Below are 19652 nucleotides of genomic sequence, written 5' to 3' on the forward strand. Positions count from 1 at the left end.
GTTGGCGGTATGCTAAGATATATGATATCTACTTCTATTTAATTGTTAAGTCTCTCCTATACAAATAATAAGAAGACAATTGAAATATCTTCCTCAAATTAGTCATAACATTTTTTTTTCTCTTGACAATGTAAAGTATACTCCTTTCAAAACGCTTCACTTGTTTAAGGTTTCTTGATAAGATTCATGCCACTGAATGTACTTTAAATTTAAACTTCCTCCTCAAGATAATTGTCAATTGTAACTTGTAGAGGAAATTATATCACAGTGTACAAGGGAACTTAAATGATGATTTCCGATAAATTTGACGCCTATGCTCGAAGACCAGTCCGGTCAAAACGGTTGGAGTTTATGGTAATGTGTTTGTGTCACTATTTTCATCTCTAATAAAAGAAAAAAAACATAATTTTGGTCATTCTGTGGTAATTGCATGTCATTGTTCATTGCTACCAAAAAGAATATGTACATCGATGAGATTTAAGAGCAATCAATTAATGATATATCCTATTTGCAGATGCCTCAAGTTTATTTCTAAACCCTAATAACGCATTTTTTTCTTTTCTAGCTTACCCAAAGAGCGAAAAAGCATAGCACGAAGCGAAGAAGAAGGAAATGGTATAAAGTGCGTACCTAAGACGATACGATGAGAGACGTTAAAGTAGATACAATCGAGAATTAATAGTCTTCCTGAACAACCACAGGTATTAGCCATGACAAAGGAAATATTTCTTCTCTATTTGTTTTACTTGGTCGTATTCGCCAAGGCATCTGTTGAAGTTGAAAGTGCGTATGTTCCAGAAATGAATAACCAAAACGATGATAAAAATATCTCTTTACCTGAATGCACATTCAATGTCACCAACTCTAGTATAGAGTACTTCAGGTCTAAGTTAGCAGTGTTCGAATCAGAGTTCATAAGATTTCGGATTCGCTTGATAAATTCTACAGTCGTGACCAAAATTTTACCAGGCGTATTTCAGCCTGACCTGTGGGTGTGGACATATCGCCCTCCGCATGGAAACTATTCTTACCTCAGCTGGAACTTACAGTATGGATTACTTAGCTTTTCCATTCTTGAAACTCAACTATACGTAATACGTCACATTGATCTCTTGACGACCCAGAGCGAATGCTTGGTCACATTCGGGGAAACAGAAACAACAAGCAGTATTTCACATTCTCTGATGAAGATGGTTGACGTTTCCGAACATAACGTTCCGAAGTATCAACACAATTACATATGCTACCTATCGGAGGTTCCTGGTATCAAGAATAGTTTCGCCTACAAAGCCGGGCTTTACCTAAGTTTCCCGGTCACATTCATCAATTACAAATGCTGCACATACGGGTACTCATTTCAAAAGGTGCAATTTGTTAAGTCCAACTGCAATATGTTTTTTGAGAAGTGGCAACTGCTAACGTATGGACCATATTTTCTTGGCGTAACTCTACTGTTGATTTTTCCCATTTTGCTATTTGCGATGTGTGCATGCATTTCTAAATGCGATCAAATCCTTCCAATGAATGTCGAAATGGGGCAGTTTATATTAAGAGATACAATCGAGCAAAACTGGGTTTATCTTGATGGAAACTCGCCTGTAACAGTATTTCATGTTTTGTCACAGCCCCTTAATTGCTTTAGGCGTAAACATCCCATCCTTGATTCACGTCTCAGATGTTTAATTTGCGTATGTTTTGCACCTATGTTTATCTATTTACAATTGTACATGTTTAAAGATGGTTATGTTTTGTCATATCATGAACCCGTTACAAGGATTTCCGTCAGAGATCTGGTCAAGTTTGGCAAACCTGTAGGGTTTCTTGCGCTATATGGCGATATGTCAGACATGAATAAAGCATTTGTCCCTATTCTTGGTGGTCCATTTGGTGTCATAATACTGTACTTTTCACTAGCCCTGATTTTGATAGTTTGTCCTAAAAGTTTAAAGAAGATCGTAAATAATGGTTTGCCGCGACAAAGCGATGTTTCAGCCTTGTTTCACGGCCTTGAGGAGATACCAATGTCAGAAGCGTGTTATTGCGACCAGGAAAAAGTGTATGAAAGAGCATCAGAAATTTGCAAGCAAAGAGTTTACTTACTTTTTTCTACTGATCAATGGAGGAAGGTATTCAGCATCCAAAGAAAGAGATTTGAGAGCCACCCCATTTGCCGAGGTTTGATGAGAACGATAATGGAGACACTGACGTTCCCATTTAAAGCAATGTTATGTGTGTTTGAGGTATTCATCTATATTCTATTCTTTCTGTTTCCGGTATTTACTTTCAGCGTAATAATTCTCAAAGGTGCAGTTGTTTCAATAATGTATACTAGAAATTCATTCAAAAGACGTGGCAGTATAGTCAGTAACCATGTAATTTGGTTTTTCATTACCGTCTTTATTTTAGGGGCCGTCTTTGTATTTGGTTATTGCGTCTGTCTAGTGTTTCTTGAAAGCTTCATCTACCTAGCCCAGATGGCTATATACTGTTTTGTTGCCCTAATTTTGTTTCCTACCATAGCATTTGGCTATCTGTTTTTCTTTGTGACCCTAATGTATTACTTGGCACATTTAGTTGGAGACTTTGGAGATGGGTATTCGCGACTGTTACAGATCGTCGTGAACAAATCTATAGTATTGGAACAAGCTGTAAATGTCGTGATTTACAATGATAAGACATTGGAGATTATAAATGTCAATCAACACTTCGAAACTGTAAAACTGAACGGAGAAGAAATAGCTATTCCAATAGAAACACAGATCAACATCCAGTCAAGGGTTAGTCATGTACAAATGGTGATGCACAAACATTTTGCACCCGGAATTCCACGGGAACTGTTCGACAAAATTGTTAAGGAAAAACGACCAGTAAATGCGCAGATAGTGCACTTACTTGTTCACCTCACTATCATAATGTCTCTATAATAATAACAGTAACATTGACTTTAGTATCTAAGTTCAACTCGGCGTTTAATACTAATGAATCTGAAGTGTTGCACATTGTATTCACTGTCATTGTTGGATTCATACCCAAACTGGTAGAAATGTTTCTTAAAGGAGGGAGTGACGCTGGAAGAAAGGAGATCGAGGAAAAAGAGATAGGAGAAATCGTTGAAAAGTTCTGGACAACTAGGGATTGAACCTAAAGATAATCCCGGTTTCTGAGAATTTGTATCCCGACTATTTAACAATTACTTAGTGTTGAAATTGACATGAATAGTTGATTTGATGCTTATGTAGGTATGCTGAATTTGTTGAATGTGCTGTCTTAGGTATGCATAATTACTCGGCGACGTTATGGAACTTAAGCTAATTGATACTGTTGGAAGCTTAATTATGTAGCCCTAATATACCTTATCTTTGAATTTGTTGTGATAAAGACGTCAGATGTTTTCGGTCAAAACTGTTGTGGAAGTTGGTGTCGTTTTATGATGTGCGTCTTGTATATTTGATGTTTTCTTATTTAAAAAAATACTTCAGTTTGGTAAGATTAAAATGTTTCGAAAAATTGTAGCCTGTAGTTTTTTTCGAAGTATTGTGTTGTCTTAAGTATTAATATAAATTGTTTGTGCTTCTTTTGTTTGGTTGTTCTTTTTATTTAATATAAAGAACGTTTAGCAGTAGGTTTATTGTTACTATTACCGCCATAAAGTTTGAAGTAATGCGCCGCTTAGAAATCACTAGCATAATTCGTCGGTCAGAGATTTAATACTTAAGGAATGTCTCTTTTGGTGAACACTTGTGCTATGGGATAGTTGCAGATTTGTCTGCTTTCAATTATATTGTTATACGGCTGATTGTTCAAGCAAGGTTTCTGTTAACAATCTGCTACTTATGTTCACTTATACAACATTGTTTATAATAATTATATGACCCATGCTTTTACTTAAGAATGATTTCATACGGATGAAGAAACTTGAAAACTGTACAAATATTGATAAAATATGGTTTGGCCATTAATGTACTGATGCACAAAGGTTTTATTTAGAGATACATCGGCTATTTGAAAATGACAAAACTGACGTAAACAGGTTTTTTATGTGACCGAAAAATACTTAAAAGACTATTGCTCGAAGAAAGAAACAGGAAGTTTATAGAAAAAGAATCATAGATATTGAAAAATCTTGAGCAAAAGTAGACCTAGTTTAGGAAATATTATAAGTTTTATCTTCCCATAATCAAATGAAAGACCACTTGATAGAAAACAAAGATATTGTCTTTGCTCCAATAACATCGAAGTGGAAGAAGAATGTCACCATGCTAGTGTTTGTCTGTCTATTTAATTGAAGGCAAAATGTAAAGACATTATGTTACGTAAGAACATCAACTGTGTTTAAATATCTACATTTCTTACAAACAGATAATATAAACGTATAAAGCAAAGCCTGTTAAAATTTCCGTTAAAAATATGTGAGAACGTAATTTGGTTGAAATTGTTAATCCTCTGGCCCCAATTTCTTCAAACTTCTTAAGTCCCTTATAACAGGATTAAGCTAAACCCACTATTTTCATTTTTCAATATTTTGCTTTTTATATACTCCTTTACAAGTTTTATTCCTTTAAATTTGAATTATCGTTACATTTATCACAATAAACTATTTCTCATTTAACAAAATTCACTATAAGTATGTATTTTGGCTGTTTGAAATAAGCAACTTAAGCCTGTTCAGCTTAAGAAGTTTCGAGATATTGGGGCCAGGTTTAAATATAAATATTACAAAAATAGTATAAACGTTTTAGTATCGCATGTCATTGTAATATTTTTGTATATGTACTCTTGTAGAATTGTGTTTGTTTGTTACTATACATATACACGTTGACGTAATTTATTGTAAACAAATGTGTTGTAGACGATGTACATTGTAAAAGGCTGAAATAAATCTGTCTATGTTTCTTACCATAAAAAACCGTGAACATCTCGGAAATTTATATGATTTCCACGCGTCGTTTAATCCTGATGATATAAACAGAATTGCCTGGTTAATTATTTTTAGTTTGCGATAGATATCAATAGGAACAAGTTCATGAGCGATCTCTTAACAAGCACACTGCTTCAAGGCACAAGGCTAAAGCCTAACAGACACTCAACTAGAGACACACGTCGTACACAACACAGACAGACCATGTAGGCAAGATATATCAATACATGCTGTGGTCACTGCGTTGAAACAGAAGTAGGGTATTACAATTTTATCCTCATACCATCACACGTCATCTACGTTTCGCATATACTGCTCACATAATAATAAAACTAAAGATCTCTTGTCAAACATGCTACAATCCGTTCCGTTCACATATTGCGAGACGGCTGTCATTGTTCTGGGTTTCTAAATGACATTTACAAGTTATGGGATATCTTTCGTTGACAAGTATGTATCATTAGTGTAAGTATTTTTGGATTGCAAGCACATATCGTCTAGATAAGAACATCTTATTCCTCTTTAAAATTAATTATTTAAAATAAGTTCTTTATCAGTACAAGAAAGCCACCATTTCCGATCAGCGGTCACAACCAATGGATAAATGTCATAGTATATGTTAAAGTCTATTAAGTAATTTCTTTTTGAATAAGTAACCTAAGGAAGCGGAGCGCAGGGAAAGTTCTTACCGACTTAGTGTTAACCCCTCCCAAATTGCATCAGCCTTAAGATTAAGCCGTGCGCCTGTCAAAAAGACTTGTAAATCAATTCTCAATAATATATTGTGACGTCATTAAAATTAGCGTTGACACTGGAATTGCGCCTTTGCATATGCTAACAGAAGTCTTGGCTATATTCGCATGCGCTGTTATAGCAATTTACTTAATCCTGAAGAGTCGTCGAGAAATAAGTAACGATTCTTCACACATAAGAAACGAAACATTTTAAAAATCTAGCTCCCCTGAATGGCTGACGAGCAAACACTAAGGGTGCATAAGGTTATCAAAGTTTTTTTTACCGCGTTTTTGTTATTTAACCAGAACCAGAAATGTATATCAAAGCAGGAGTGAAGGCTTTTATGAGCCGCCTCGAGCGATGGTAGCTGTTTAGCCTTTTAGCAACGGGAAACTGTGTTTTTCTACGTTTTTAACTGAACTAGGTTTAACTGTTAATCAATCAACGGCCAATAAAAAATACATAATAAAAGCGTGTAGTTTATTAACTCGTAAATGTGTAATTAAAAAGCATTTACAGGTTAAAAGCAATTCCGAAGAGCAAATTTATATCATATAAAATAACTACTTTTTTCTGTCAATTCACAATGGAAGAAAAAGTCTCAGTCAAGTGCAGTTGAAACGTATGCATGTAATTTTGTGAAACACATGATGTCGTCATTGACGGGAGAAACAGGCACCCCATTCAGCACTGGGGTAGATAAGTCGTTTAAGAGACATATTTTAAAGATTCACTCTTACTCCCAATTAAGCAGCCCTACAATTAAAACAATTGTTTTTCAATACCGAAAATGAATTAATATCAAAAACAATGATTTGTATGAAGGATACCGAGTTTAATTTGAAAGAAATATACTGATTACACGGTATTTCTACCTTATGAGACGGTCGTTGAAAATTATAAATCTTTTAGGAACCACAAGTCATTTAATATGTGCGCGTTTTCAGCTATTAAATACACTGTTACAGTCTTATTATCATTAATATTTCCATAAATGCTTTTTAGTATGTAGGTAAAGGTTTTCACTCAAAAAAAAATTGTTGTTGAATATGAATAACAGTATCATTTTAAAGATATACAAAAGATGTATGCGTTTGTAAAGCTAAACAATCATTATGCACAAGATGATAAATGTTGCGGCAAGTCAAATATTGTACTGTTGTTATGTTGTCACCGTTAACCAGTATAAACTCCCAGTTTTCACAGACTGTGTCACAGAAAATACCAAAGCATTAGCCAAATACGATAATTTAACATTTGTATAGTTTGCTTTGTCTTGTGTCCTTGTGTCTCTTGTTTGGTGTTTGCTAAGCTTTTCATCATTTTGCCTTTAAATTATTCAGGTTAGGGCTATTAGGCTTGCCACTGAGCAAACAAAGTCAACAACAAGCAAGTCTGATGGATTACGGAGATTCCAAGACATAATCAATTATTTCATAATGGACTCATTAAGGACATGTTATTTTTGGGAAACAAGATAAGCTAGATGTCCAAAACAATATCCAAAAATGTGCTATCCAATTCTTTGGAATGACAAGTAGAACTATTTATGACATCGTTAAAGCACAAATAAAACATTTAAGACAAAAGTTATGCATTCATTGAATCTGCATTCATCAAACGAATCTTCATTGAATCAAAACCATAAGATAGCAATATTTATACATATAACGACGTGCACAACTAAAGCTTTTATGGTAAATGCACGCTTCAAACATATTTTCACTAAACCATAGTCATGTCTCCGAGAGCGATATGTATACAAACACAACATGAAAACTGAAGCTTGGTACTCATGCGAAAGATAGTATGGATCATTCTAAAACAATCTTAGCTCGATTTTGACGAAAGCTGACAGCTTATAGAATCTCACGCGAGTCCATTGTAGGTTAAAAACCAGAACTGGTATCCAATTTGAGAGGCCATTAAAAAGTACCCATGGTTGATATCAATCCCACGACAACTGGGGTGAGAGGCGGACTTCTATACTATAAGATCACTCGCACCCACCGAAAAGACAATACGGCATATGAACGCAGTATATATATCTTTGGTGGACCACATTTATATCTAGATGAGTAAAGTATGACGTAGCTAGAGCAAAAACTACAATATGGAAACCAATGCTACTTCAAAAATGTATCATCATTTTGTTAACCTTCACTTCTTTTCAAATACAGCGTTACATAGCAATACATATGATAAATACAATACTGGTCAGGTCGTCTAATTGCTTTTGACAGTATTTTAGATTTAAACACATGTTAACCTTTGCGCTTACATACTGAGTTGATTTAATTATATTTTTCAACTTTGCTAAGCCTAGGAAATATTTCTTTTTTCATTTTGCTCAATGAAATCAACCTTAAAGGGACTGTACACCAGATTGGGACCAAAAAAAGGTTTTTCCTGTAACGAATCTCAGGACGATTATCTAATAGAATGTGTTACGCTTTGATATCATAATTGTAAAAAAATACCAAAATGTAAAAATAATAAGCGTCGTATCCACTAAGCTACGACGGCTTACTCTAATTGGTTGACATAATTAATCTATTCACCTACCTCGGTAATATCACGTGATAATACCGACTAGCCAAGCACGCATAAGGAATGAATTCTACATTGTAGACATACCCAGTAAGCTTTTTTAATGGAAAAATACGAAATAACTGCTGAACTTAGATACATTGTAAACTATGTGGTACTTAAGTTAGTAAGTTTCAATGCATTGTACACATCGATGCCTAGTTTATGTCAGTTTTCAACAGTTTTCTTCTTTTTTTCGCTATTTTATCATACGGAGTACAGCCCCTTTAAGCGAGTTTGTGCTCTGAAAGTTCTAATTTGATATACATCTTTTATCTCTGTTTCCACGCTTTGAATAGGTCTTCTTGTTTGTGAGTTTTTGTTTTTGTATTCTATGTCTTTGGCGTTTACCCAGTGCCATTAAACCGGGTTTATGTTTAAACCTTTTGCTACTGAGCTTGTTTCTGTGTTTTTCACATAAGTATCAATAGACTTTCGCCTTGATCTTAATCAAAAGTTTTTTGAAATTGTTAAATTTTGTTTCTATGTGGTATCTAAATCGATAGAAGCATTGCTTTCATAATCCCCATTTTGTTTGTCTAGTTATGTTTCATTGAATGATTTACTTATAACATTTTCAATATTTGTTATTACTTTTGCATTTTCAGAAAGAGAACTGTAAGTAATCAGGTCCATTTTTTTAACTGGGCTTTAAGTTTAAGAGAAATTGCAATGTGGTATGTTTATTGAGTAATTGCTGGCCTAATATCTGTCGAATACATCTGTTTTTACAGCATAAGTTTTTTCCTAAAAGCAAGAAAAATGTTCTACTTTTATCCGATTATTTTATTGTCTTGATTTGAATTGTTAATTATTAATTTTAATGTTTCCAATTATCAAATAAGTCCTATCATGACATTATTGTCTCTATTATTTTACCGGATATTGTTCGCGTTGATAGTTGGTTAAGCTCGATCTCTTTCTATCATCGTTATGGTCACAACCAATCAAGTTTATGCCTTTGCCGCTTTCGGTTATTATATTTATTTCCATGTTTAGGAGAAGTTATAGCCAAGAAGGCACGGAACTTGTTTAATAAGATTTGGGCATAGGATTGGTTGGCTCTAAATGGGCTTTATGGTTGCCAAATATGGGCTTTATAACACAAAGTAGAATGAAAAAAAATATTGAACACAAAGTGGACATGAGAGGAGGTCGCGTTTGAAGACTGTCTGGGCGGTTAAGTTTATTTACAGCCAAAATGCGGCCGAATGAGGGTTGTTTTGGTTTTCGTACAGGCCGTCTTTGGTTTGTTTGATAATGAATGGGCCTGACTATAATAGGGATGGTTGAGCTCTTTTGGACCCCCCCCCCCCCTATGTAGTAAGAAAGTTACAAAACGAGCTTGATTGCAACCGTGCAGAAGGCTGATGAGGACCTTTTGTGTCATGTAGACAATGTGGAATATGCTGTGCGCTTGGAACGGCAAAAAAATAAGACCTGTGTGTTTCAAGGCACTCATTGGTTTTTTTTAAACACTTGCTAGCTAAACACTGATTAGGCCTAAAAAATTGTTGGTTGCTTGGTACTGAAATATCAGCACTGGTTTGTAAAGCAGAGGATGGCTTTGAAAAGTGATAGCTCAGGTTTGATGTGCTTACATGGATAACAAGAATATATGTTATGTAGATTGTTTAGCCTACATGGGCTTGATGAGAGGCATTTTGTGATAAAGTTGACATGGGAAATATATGAACTATGGTCAAAATTGATTTTGGTAATGTTTTGACTTTTTCAAATAAAAACGACACGAAGAAATAACACAGTCTATATCATACATATTTGCAATTTGTCTAATGAATCTGATCTTTAAAATATCTCACATGTATTCATAAGGATATATAGATTTTTCAATAGATCAGTACTTATATTAAAGTCTCTAAAAAACAACCATTTGTGGTGACCGCCTCGGGTATGGAGAAGACAAATTACTTTCTTGCAATCCATACTGTAAGAAAACACAATTTAAGTAACAATTTCAAAACAAATATATACAACCTTCTCAGCTGTTTGCGTTTTAGTTACCCTAAATATATCAGATAAGTATATAAACATAATTCACGGTATGAAATAGACACATGCCTTGCTTGAAGATATAGTTTTGAGCGTTACACTAGCATAATTTGCAATATGATTTGTACAGCAATACCAATCTTGCGACCACCTTAATTGGCCAGCTCTAATGATATGAAATCCTGGCGGTTTCAATGAAATATAATAACTATACCTTAAACTTTTGTTTAAAATGAGGGGACGTATAATTTACAATCCTGCCACCACTATTAGATACGTACAGGTCTTAAATAAAATTGAAATTGAAAAAAGTATACAGGAAAAACATTCTTTGGCATATTTTTTCATATATTGACCTTTAATTGACCATGACCTTGAAGTGGCTGAAATGAGGATGAACTTCACATGAGAGAGTTCAGAGAAGTATGTCAATATAAAGCATATGATGAAATAGATGCATGTCATGCATTTGGATAAACTTGCCAGTTTAACACTTGCACAGATTACCATTTGACTGTAACAGCAAAAGCAACGTTGCGAACATCTTTGGCATGCTTGTTATAGTATGAAACCTTGGTGTTTTCAAAAAATATAAAAGGTTTACCCTCAAATACTGTTTGAAATAAGGGACATACAATTAAAATTTCTGGTACTACTTTTTGACACAACTAAACATAGAAATTAAAAAGAAGAAAATGAAACATTAAAAAAATATTCAAGATTATGTTATACTTTGACCTTGAAATGGCCCTGACATGTACAAAAGTGCTTAATGTTATATCTCAATTTAAAGTATATTGGACAAGCAATATTCATGTGAATATTTATTCTTAGTTATATCTTAGTGATATAATTACATATATAATTTCAACCTTGAAACCCAGACTATCTCCTTCCAATGAATGGGTTAAAAAACGCCTCATTTGTTTTAAGTATCTAAATGTCATTTGAAAGAATGATTGCAGTTTGCATTAATTCCTCCTTTCCGTTCACAGTTCAAGAGTATTGTCAATTGTAAACGTGTCCAGTGTACATGGGAACTGCGAAGACGTATTTCTTTTCGAATAATAGCTTTAAACGATATGAGATCAGTCCGGTACGAACAGTAGGAATTATGGTAATGTATTTAAGTTACTAATTTAATTGCTTATAAGAAAAATGAGTTATAGTTTGTGTAATTGTATATCAATGGTCATTGCTAATTAAAACTATACACTCATGAAGTGATATAACCTATTCACCGTTTCAAGTTCATTTCTGAAACTAAATGATGCAACTTTCTTTCTAGCTTACCAATAGGACGAGCAAACATGGATTGTAATTATGAAGAAGTTTAAAATGAAAAGAAGAAGGAAAGCATGAAAACGTATTTCTAAACATTACCAAAAGCCACAAAGAAGGCGAGCCTGCATTTCTACAGCATTACGAAAAGCGAAAGAGAACGAAAGCCTGTAACGTATTTCTGCAGCCTTACCAATACCGAACGAGAAGAACAGCCTGAAAATATATCTGAAGCATTACTAAAAGCGACAAAAAAGGAAAGCCTGAACTTCTGCAGCACAACCATACGCATAGAAGAACGAAAGTCTTAAACATATTTCTGCAGCATTAACGGGTATATTGTGCGTAGCTACGGAAGGAAAACCTTAAGAAAATAAAATAAAAAAAGAACATTATACTTCTTTTACAAGCGCATGTTTAAGCCATGTCAAAGGAAATATGTATTCTCAATATCTTATACTTGGTCATATTTGCCAAGACATCTGTTAAAGTAAAAAGTGTGGATGTTTCAGAAAGTGATAACAAAAACGATTTACAAAATAGCTCCGTACCTGAATGCATATTCAATGTAACCAAAGTGGCTACACGGTACTTCAGGTCTAAGTTAGAAGTCTTCGAATCAGAGTTTATAAGATTTCGGATTCGCTTGAAAAATGCAACAGTCGTGAAAAGCACTTTGCCTGGCGTTTTTCAGCCTGACCTGTGGGTGTGGACCTATTGACCTCCTCATGGCAATTATTCTTACCTCAGCTGGAACTTACAGTATGGAATTCTGAGTTTTTCCATTCTTGAAACTAAACTTTACGTAAAACATTATATTCATCTTGTGACAGCCCAAAACGAATGCTCTGTCACATTCGGGAGTACAGCAACAACAACAAGTATTTCACATTCTCTAATGGAGATGGTTCACGTTTTTGAACATGATGTTCCAAAGTATAAATACAATTATATGTGCTATCTATCAGAGGTTCCTGGTATCAAGAGTAGTTTCGCCTACAAAGCCGGGCTTTACCTTAGTTTTCCAGTCACATTTATCAATTACAAATGCTGCACATTCGGGTACTCATTTTATAAAGAGGAAATTTGTTGAGTACAAATGCAATACGTTTTATGAGAAGTGGCAACTGTTAACGCATGGCCCATTTTTTCTTGGAGTAATTTAACTGTTGATTTTTCCAATTTTTCTGCTTGCGATTTGTGCATGCATTTCTAAAGGCGATCAATTAATTCCGAGGCATGTCGAAATGAAGCCACTTCTATCAACAGACACATTCGAGCATGATATATGGGTTTACCTTGATGGAAACTCGCCTGTTACCGTCTTAAACGTATTGTCACAGCCACTTGATTGCTTAAGGTGCAATCATCCCATCTTAGTTTCACGTCTCCGACGTTTGATTTGCGTATGTTTTGCACCTATGCTTATATATTTACAGTTGTATATGTTCAAAGATGGTTATGTTTATTCATATAATGAACCCATAACGAGCATTTCTGTCAGAGATCTGGTCACGTTTGGTCAACCTGTAGGGTTTTTAGCTCTGTATGGCGATATTTCAGATATGAGTAAAACATTTGTACGTATTTTAGGTGGTCCAATTGGTATCGTAATATTGTACTTTTCACAAGCCCTGGTGTTGATAGTGTATCCGAAAAGTTTAAAGAAAATCGTTCATAGCGGCTTGCCGCGAAATAGTGATGTTTCACCCTTGTTTCACGGCCTGGATGATATATCTAGGTAGGAAGTGTGTTATCGTGCCTTGGACCAAGGTTATGAAAGAGCATTAGAAATATGCAAACAAAGGATTTACTTACTATTTTCACCTTATCAATGTAGAAAGGTCTTCAGAATTCAAAGAAAGAGATTTGACAGCGACCCAGTTCGTCCAAGTTTGATGACTATGATGACAGAGCTACTTATGTTTCCATTAAAAGCCTTTGTTGTGTGACTAAAATGTTCATTTATGTTCTGTTTTTTTTCTTTTTCCTGTATTGACTTTTTGCGTTATAATTATCAAAGGTGCAGTTGTTACAATTATGAATACTAGAAATTCATTCAGAAGACATGGCAACATAGTCAGCAACCCTGTAGTTTGGTTTTTCATTACCGTCTTAAATTTAGGGGCCGTCTTTGTCTTTGGTTATTGCGTCTGTCTAGTGTTTCTTGAAAGCTTCATCTACCTAGCCCAGATGGCTATATACTGTTTTGGTGCCCTCATTATGTTTCCTACCATAGCATCTGGCTATCTGTTTTTCTTTGTGACCCTTATGTATTACTTGGCACATTTAGTGAGAGGCTTTGGAGATGGGTATTCGCAACTGTTGGAGATAACTGTGAATAAATGTATTGATTTAGAACTAAGTAAGACAGTCCTAGTTCTCAAAGATAAAACAATCATCATTAAGAATGTTGATTTTCACTTCGAAACTGTAAACGTAAATGGAGAAGAAATAATTGTTCCAAAAGAAACACAATTCAAAATCCAATCACGAGTTAATAATGAACAAATGGTGAGACACAATTATTTTGCGCCCGGAATTCCACGGGAACTGTTCAAGAAAATTGTTAAGGAAAAAAGACCAGTAAATGCGCAGATGGTGAACTTAATTGTCCACCTTACTGTTATAATAACACTTATATCTGTAACATTGACTTTAGTATCCAAGTTCAACTCGGAGTTTAATACAGATGAATCTGAAGTGCTACACATTGTTTTTACTGTGATTGTTGGATTAATACCCAAACTTGTAGAAATGTTTCTAAAAGGAGGGAGTGAAGCAGATCGGTGAAATGGTTGAAAATTTCTGGGAAAATAGGGCTTGACACTTCATATAATCCTGATTTCTGTCGATTCTAGATCGATTATTTAACACGGCCATGATTAATTAGTTCGATGCGATCTCTTAGATTATCTAAGTTGTACAGCAGCAACATATTTGAATCCCCAGATTATTCATGATCTTGGTAGCTAAATTATGTACCCTAACGATACTGATAATTTTATTTTAACGTGATGGAGACATCAGATGTTATCGGTCACATTTATTGCGGATAAATTATGTGTGGCTTGTATATTTGCAGGTTTCTTCTTATTAGACGGATTTCAGATAACCTAAAAATAGATTCTACATTTCATTAACTGACCACTTGTACTAGCTGGGGGCAAAACATTGCTGATAAGCCCCTAAAGGTTAATACATTATATAGTACAATATAGTTTACATGATGGCACATAAATGATTTCGAGTTATTTAAAAAGTTGATTTATCAGATTATGCAATGAAATTATCCTTCAGTAATGTAGCAATATATTTTGATAAATTATCTGTTGGGGCAGGAACTTGACCTGATCCTTAAAAAATAACTGCAAGTGTTAGGGAGTAAATCAAACATTTTAGCAGTTCGTGTTCAAAGAGACAATGACTTAAAGATTAACAAACTACTGAAAGTGTTTGTGTCAGATATTATACCAGGGACAATAAAGCAAAGTTAGTCAAACTAACACTATTTTCAGTATTTGTATTTTCATACAGTATATAAAAAGAAAAGAGTGAAAATAAAAAATCGTAATTGTTGCAGTTTACAGCGATAAACATTAAATAAACAATTAAGATCACAAATTGCTTTGCATTTCTTGTTAGATGTAAACACCTAATTCAATGTAATGATTGGAGGCATCAAATTGCCATTCAATGAAGTAAGTTGATTAACAGGAATACTCGAGTCCAGTATAAGAGACTTCCTCATTCTTCCTATGACATGCTCAACATGTATTCTCACATGTGACACTTTTCTGGACGTTTCATTGCATTGTTTTTTGCCTGGTGAATGAAGGAGTCCGAAGTACAAGGAACCACCTATCTACCAACACTTCATCACCGGGCAAAAGGCTGGACATATATCCTGATTCCAAAAATATTTGCTTGTCCGACACACGTCCACCCAATCCATCAGAAATTAAATTTACTGCTCCCGTCGGCGATAAAGATATCAAATATTTTATTGTATTGTTATGTTTGTAGTTGCTCCATGTTTGTGCTCTTGTTGTAAGATTATGCGGGCGTTCAATAAAAAAAAATCAAAACAATAGATTATTGAAATCACTTTGTTGTAACCAGGTTTAACTGCCGCCGGTATATTTGATCGCGCTACATCCCTCTCTGGCCAAACAATTAATTGTTTCAAACATTCAGCTAAAATTGGTACCCATGTGTTGCAAATTGGAGGAACTGTTTTGAGTGATAAACCTTGAACTACTTACTAAATGATGTAGTTATGAAAAATATTCATAACTGATATCAAGACTGTAACCGTGTATTAAATATCTGAAAACGCAAAAATATTAAATGATTGGTGAGTGCTAAAAGATACATTGCGATCTACTTTTGTCTATTAAGGTACAAATCCCGTGTTATCCGCAACTTTCTTTCAATTTCAACTCGGTATCCTTCATAATAACCATTGTTTTCGACATGCATTTATCTTTTTTTGGTATATTTAAACATTTATATTAGTAGTGGTAAATCTTATTTTGGAGTAAGAGTGCAACTTTAAGTTCATAGGGTTCTATCTGAGTATATATCCACAAAAAAAATCACGTAAAAAAGTCACCTTGCTGTTGTCTATATTGTCAAATGTTACTTTAGGATCTTTATTTTTTCTGTATTGACTGCAATAGCCTTCTCATGCCTTCAATGTGTTTGTCTCCACAATGGGTATTTAGGAAATCTGTGCAAAGATATTCCCTTTTCTTTATTTTGTCTTTTTCCACACCCAACAACACAACAACTATTAACCAAATCACCAATTTAACTTACAGAAAACATGTATAAACTGACCATACAAACACCAATGTATTGAATTTACTACTGGGGGCTTATCAGCAGCAGAGCGTTCTTGCCCCTACTAAATAGTTCATGAGCTGTTCAGTCAGCCATGGTCTTAGTGAAATCCGTCTATAAGATACTGACAGTGCTTGTCGAGATTAATATGGTTTGAAAAACCATGGCCAGAGATTTGTTCGAACTATTGCTGTGCTGTCTTGAAAAGTATTTATTTTAATTGTCTTGTGTGTTATTTTGTTTGCTTTTATTTGAAATGTAGAGAATTTGCCGGATGGGTTTGTCCCCGTAGGTTTAATATAACTATTTTTGCAATTATCGTTAAAGTGCGGTTCAGAAATCACTAACATAATATGTCTCTTAGAGATTTAATACAAATGGAACTCTCTTTTCGGGATCAGTTTCGCTTCGGGATAGAAGCAAATTTAACTGTTATCAATAACATTGTTAAACTGCAGATCGTTCGAGCAAAGATTATGTTGACAATATGCAAGATATGTTTACTACATTAATTCGTTAGTATTTATGATACATTTCTTACTTAAAAGGTTACTATAAGGATGAAGTATGATTTAAAAACTGTACAATTATTGACAATATATGGTTTGGCCATTAATGAACTAATGCAAAAAGCTTGACTTTAAAGGCAAAGTTACTTAATAATGACAAAACAAATGCAAACAAGCGTTTTTTTCTGTGGCCGAAAAAAAACACTTTTAAGATTATTGTTCGAAAAAAGAAAAATGAGGATTACAGAAAATTAATAACATATATTGAGAACATGAGCAAACTTAGACCTAGCGAGTCTTGGAATATATTCTTATCATCTTAAGACCACTTGCTTGAAACTCAAGATGTGGTCTTTGTTTCAATACCATTGAACTGGAAGATGAATTTCACTTTAATAGTGTTTGTATTTCTATTTACAATAGACGAAACAAATGAAGTAAAGAAATTAATTTCGTCAGACTATCTGTGTTTAAGCATTAACATGTTTTACAAATGATAGTAATGAACTTCTAATACAATGCCTGTTTGTTAAGGATTTTCTTAAAGAAAGATGTAGGAACGATATTGTGTTTCAATTATTCAACCTCTGATTTGAAAAAAAAGATATTAAAACAAATACAATGAAATTTGATAAGCCGCATGCATTTGCAATATTTTGTATATGTCGTGTCTTGTATTTTGTTTTGTTATTTTGCATGTATACGTTGACGTTATTTATTGTAAACATACGTGTTGTAGACGATGGACATTGTACGAGGCAAACATAAATTATTTGTCTGTCTGTCTGTCTGACTCACCATAAATCACGTGATTATTTCGATAAAATATATGATCTTCCCACGTATTTTTTTTTTTCTTTTGAATTGCAATAACATAGTAAGGTTTAATTTTGTTAGTTTGCGATAGGAACCGATAGGAACAATTCCACTAGCTATGTTTTAACAAGTACAAGGTTTCAAGGCACAAAGCTAAGGCACTAAAGACACTAAACGAGTAACACACGACGTAAGTGGGAGGATATCTGGATCGGAAAATCAATAGAAGGGTGTTTAGCGGCGCCACAATTCAAAACTAACCAACAAAGTGCAGCGAGAAATCACATCATTCTCTAAAGAATAAGCTTAATTTCAGTGCATGTACACTGAACATTGAGCGTATGCTAAAATGCGCATATGACATATGGTTGTAACCTTATCGTTTTCATCATTCGCCAAACATATTGTTCAGTGCAAAACGGTGTCATAAGTCATATGTTACCCTTTTCAATCAATATATTTTATGTGTCATATCACATGTAGATATAATGTATCTGTTTTAAATACGCCAAAGTTCTTTTTTGGTTAGTTGGCACCTTTCTGGACTTAACGGGTGGAAATTCCTTTGTTTATGTATTTTTCATCTAGTTGAATCTGATTTCTCTGAGTAAATTACAATTATCAAAAGACAATTTCAATACCACACTAAATACATAAAAGTGTTTCTTGTGCAATTTGTCAGCTGCAGAAGGCTCAGTATTTCCGTTCTGATTAAGGCCCCTTTGTCTTTAGTATCCATCTTAATACTGTCTTCCTGTGAGATGATTTGCCGTTAGATCCCTCCGTAGCAGTCATTCAAACATATGCTAAACATCTTTTGAGAGGTATGTTCAAATAAATGCCCTGTGTGAAACCGCTTAACATTTGGTTAAATGAATTTTAACTGTGAACGATGCACCTAGTAAGTTGTTTGCTACAAGTAATCAAGCCACTCAGCGTAATACTCAAACCACAAATGTGCATTTTTGGACGATTCAATTAAGGAATGAATTGCGGGCGTGTTGTCATTATCGGGATATGAACACAATTGGGCTGGTCAAAGTGTGTGGAGTCCGAAGGACTCAACGAGTACTTTGACCAGCCCAATTGCGTTCATATCCCGATAATGACATCAAGCCCGCAATTCATTACTTATATTTACACCAATAGTTCATTATTTTATTCAAGAAAAAAAACTTAAAAAACTTTCAGTAACCCATTCCTACCCATTCTGTAAATAGAACGACCCGAAAGCATTTTTTAATGACGTCACAATATCGCGGGAAAAGATCAACCACTTGAAATCACTTTTAAACGTAAAATTCAAACAGTTATGGCAACTATACATTTAAAATTTATATTTTACGGGACCTTCTGACACAATACAAACAATAACAAGATAAATATGTTTCATGTGTATTGTTATGCAATGAATTGCGATCCGAACATATCCGAAAATGTTGCGTTCATCGATCGATGAACGCAATTGCCGAAATGACGTTCATTTAAGGAATGGAAGTTGAGGTGTAAATATCAACAAATACACAGGTTTGAATGCATTTTCTTACCTGTTCCTTAAAGCAACGGTATCCGAAATCGAACACCTCATGGCAGGTAATTTCATGAGGTGTCTCCGTCAAGATCTATTTATCTGTTAACGCATCATTTGATCCTATCATTGCATCTCCTGATGTTGGTGCTGTAACATAACCTGCGTTTAGGTCGTCAGTTCATTTGAATGATCGCTTCAAGTAGACGGTGGTAATTTGAATTTACTTTGATGATGGAGGACGCCATTACGAAAACAATGTCAAAAACTGCACCCTACTGTACAAAAGTTTAAAAGTTTATTTATACGCTTTATGCAAACAGAGTTAACAAACATAAGGAAATAATAACTAATAAGTAAAACTGGGCTTTATGCAGGCGAATTATGAATACAGATATGAAAACAAAGTATTCATTGA

At 34.3% G+C, this 19652-nt stretch overlaps 1 protein-coding gene across 1 annotated transcript; it reads left to right on the forward strand.

Annotated features, from left to right (window-relative positions):
* The first annotated feature begins 248 nt into the window (after positions 1-248).
* On the forward strand, positions 249-4874 carry LOC128213227 (uncharacterized). The gene is made up of 2 exons (XM_052918788.1): positions 249-354; positions 566-4874. The coding sequence occupies exon 2, from the start codon at positions 711-713 to the stop codon at positions 2922-2924; it is 2214 nt and encodes a 737-aa protein (XP_052774748.1). The 5' UTR covers positions 249-354; positions 566-710; the 3' UTR covers positions 2925-4874.
* The last annotated feature ends 14778 nt before the right edge of the window (positions 4875-19652 follow it).

The sequence above is a fragment of the Mya arenaria genome, chromosome 13 (assembly GCF_026914265.1).
Source record: "Mya arenaria isolate MELC-2E11 chromosome 13, ASM2691426v1".
NCBI classification, from domain to species: Eukaryota; Metazoa; Mollusca; class Bivalvia; order Myida; family Myidae; genus Mya; species Mya arenaria.

Coding starts and splice junctions, on each gene's coding strand:
- LOC128213227 (XM_052918788.1), top strand. CDS start 711: ATGACAAAGGAAATATTTCTTCTCTATTTGTTTTACTTGGTCGTATTC.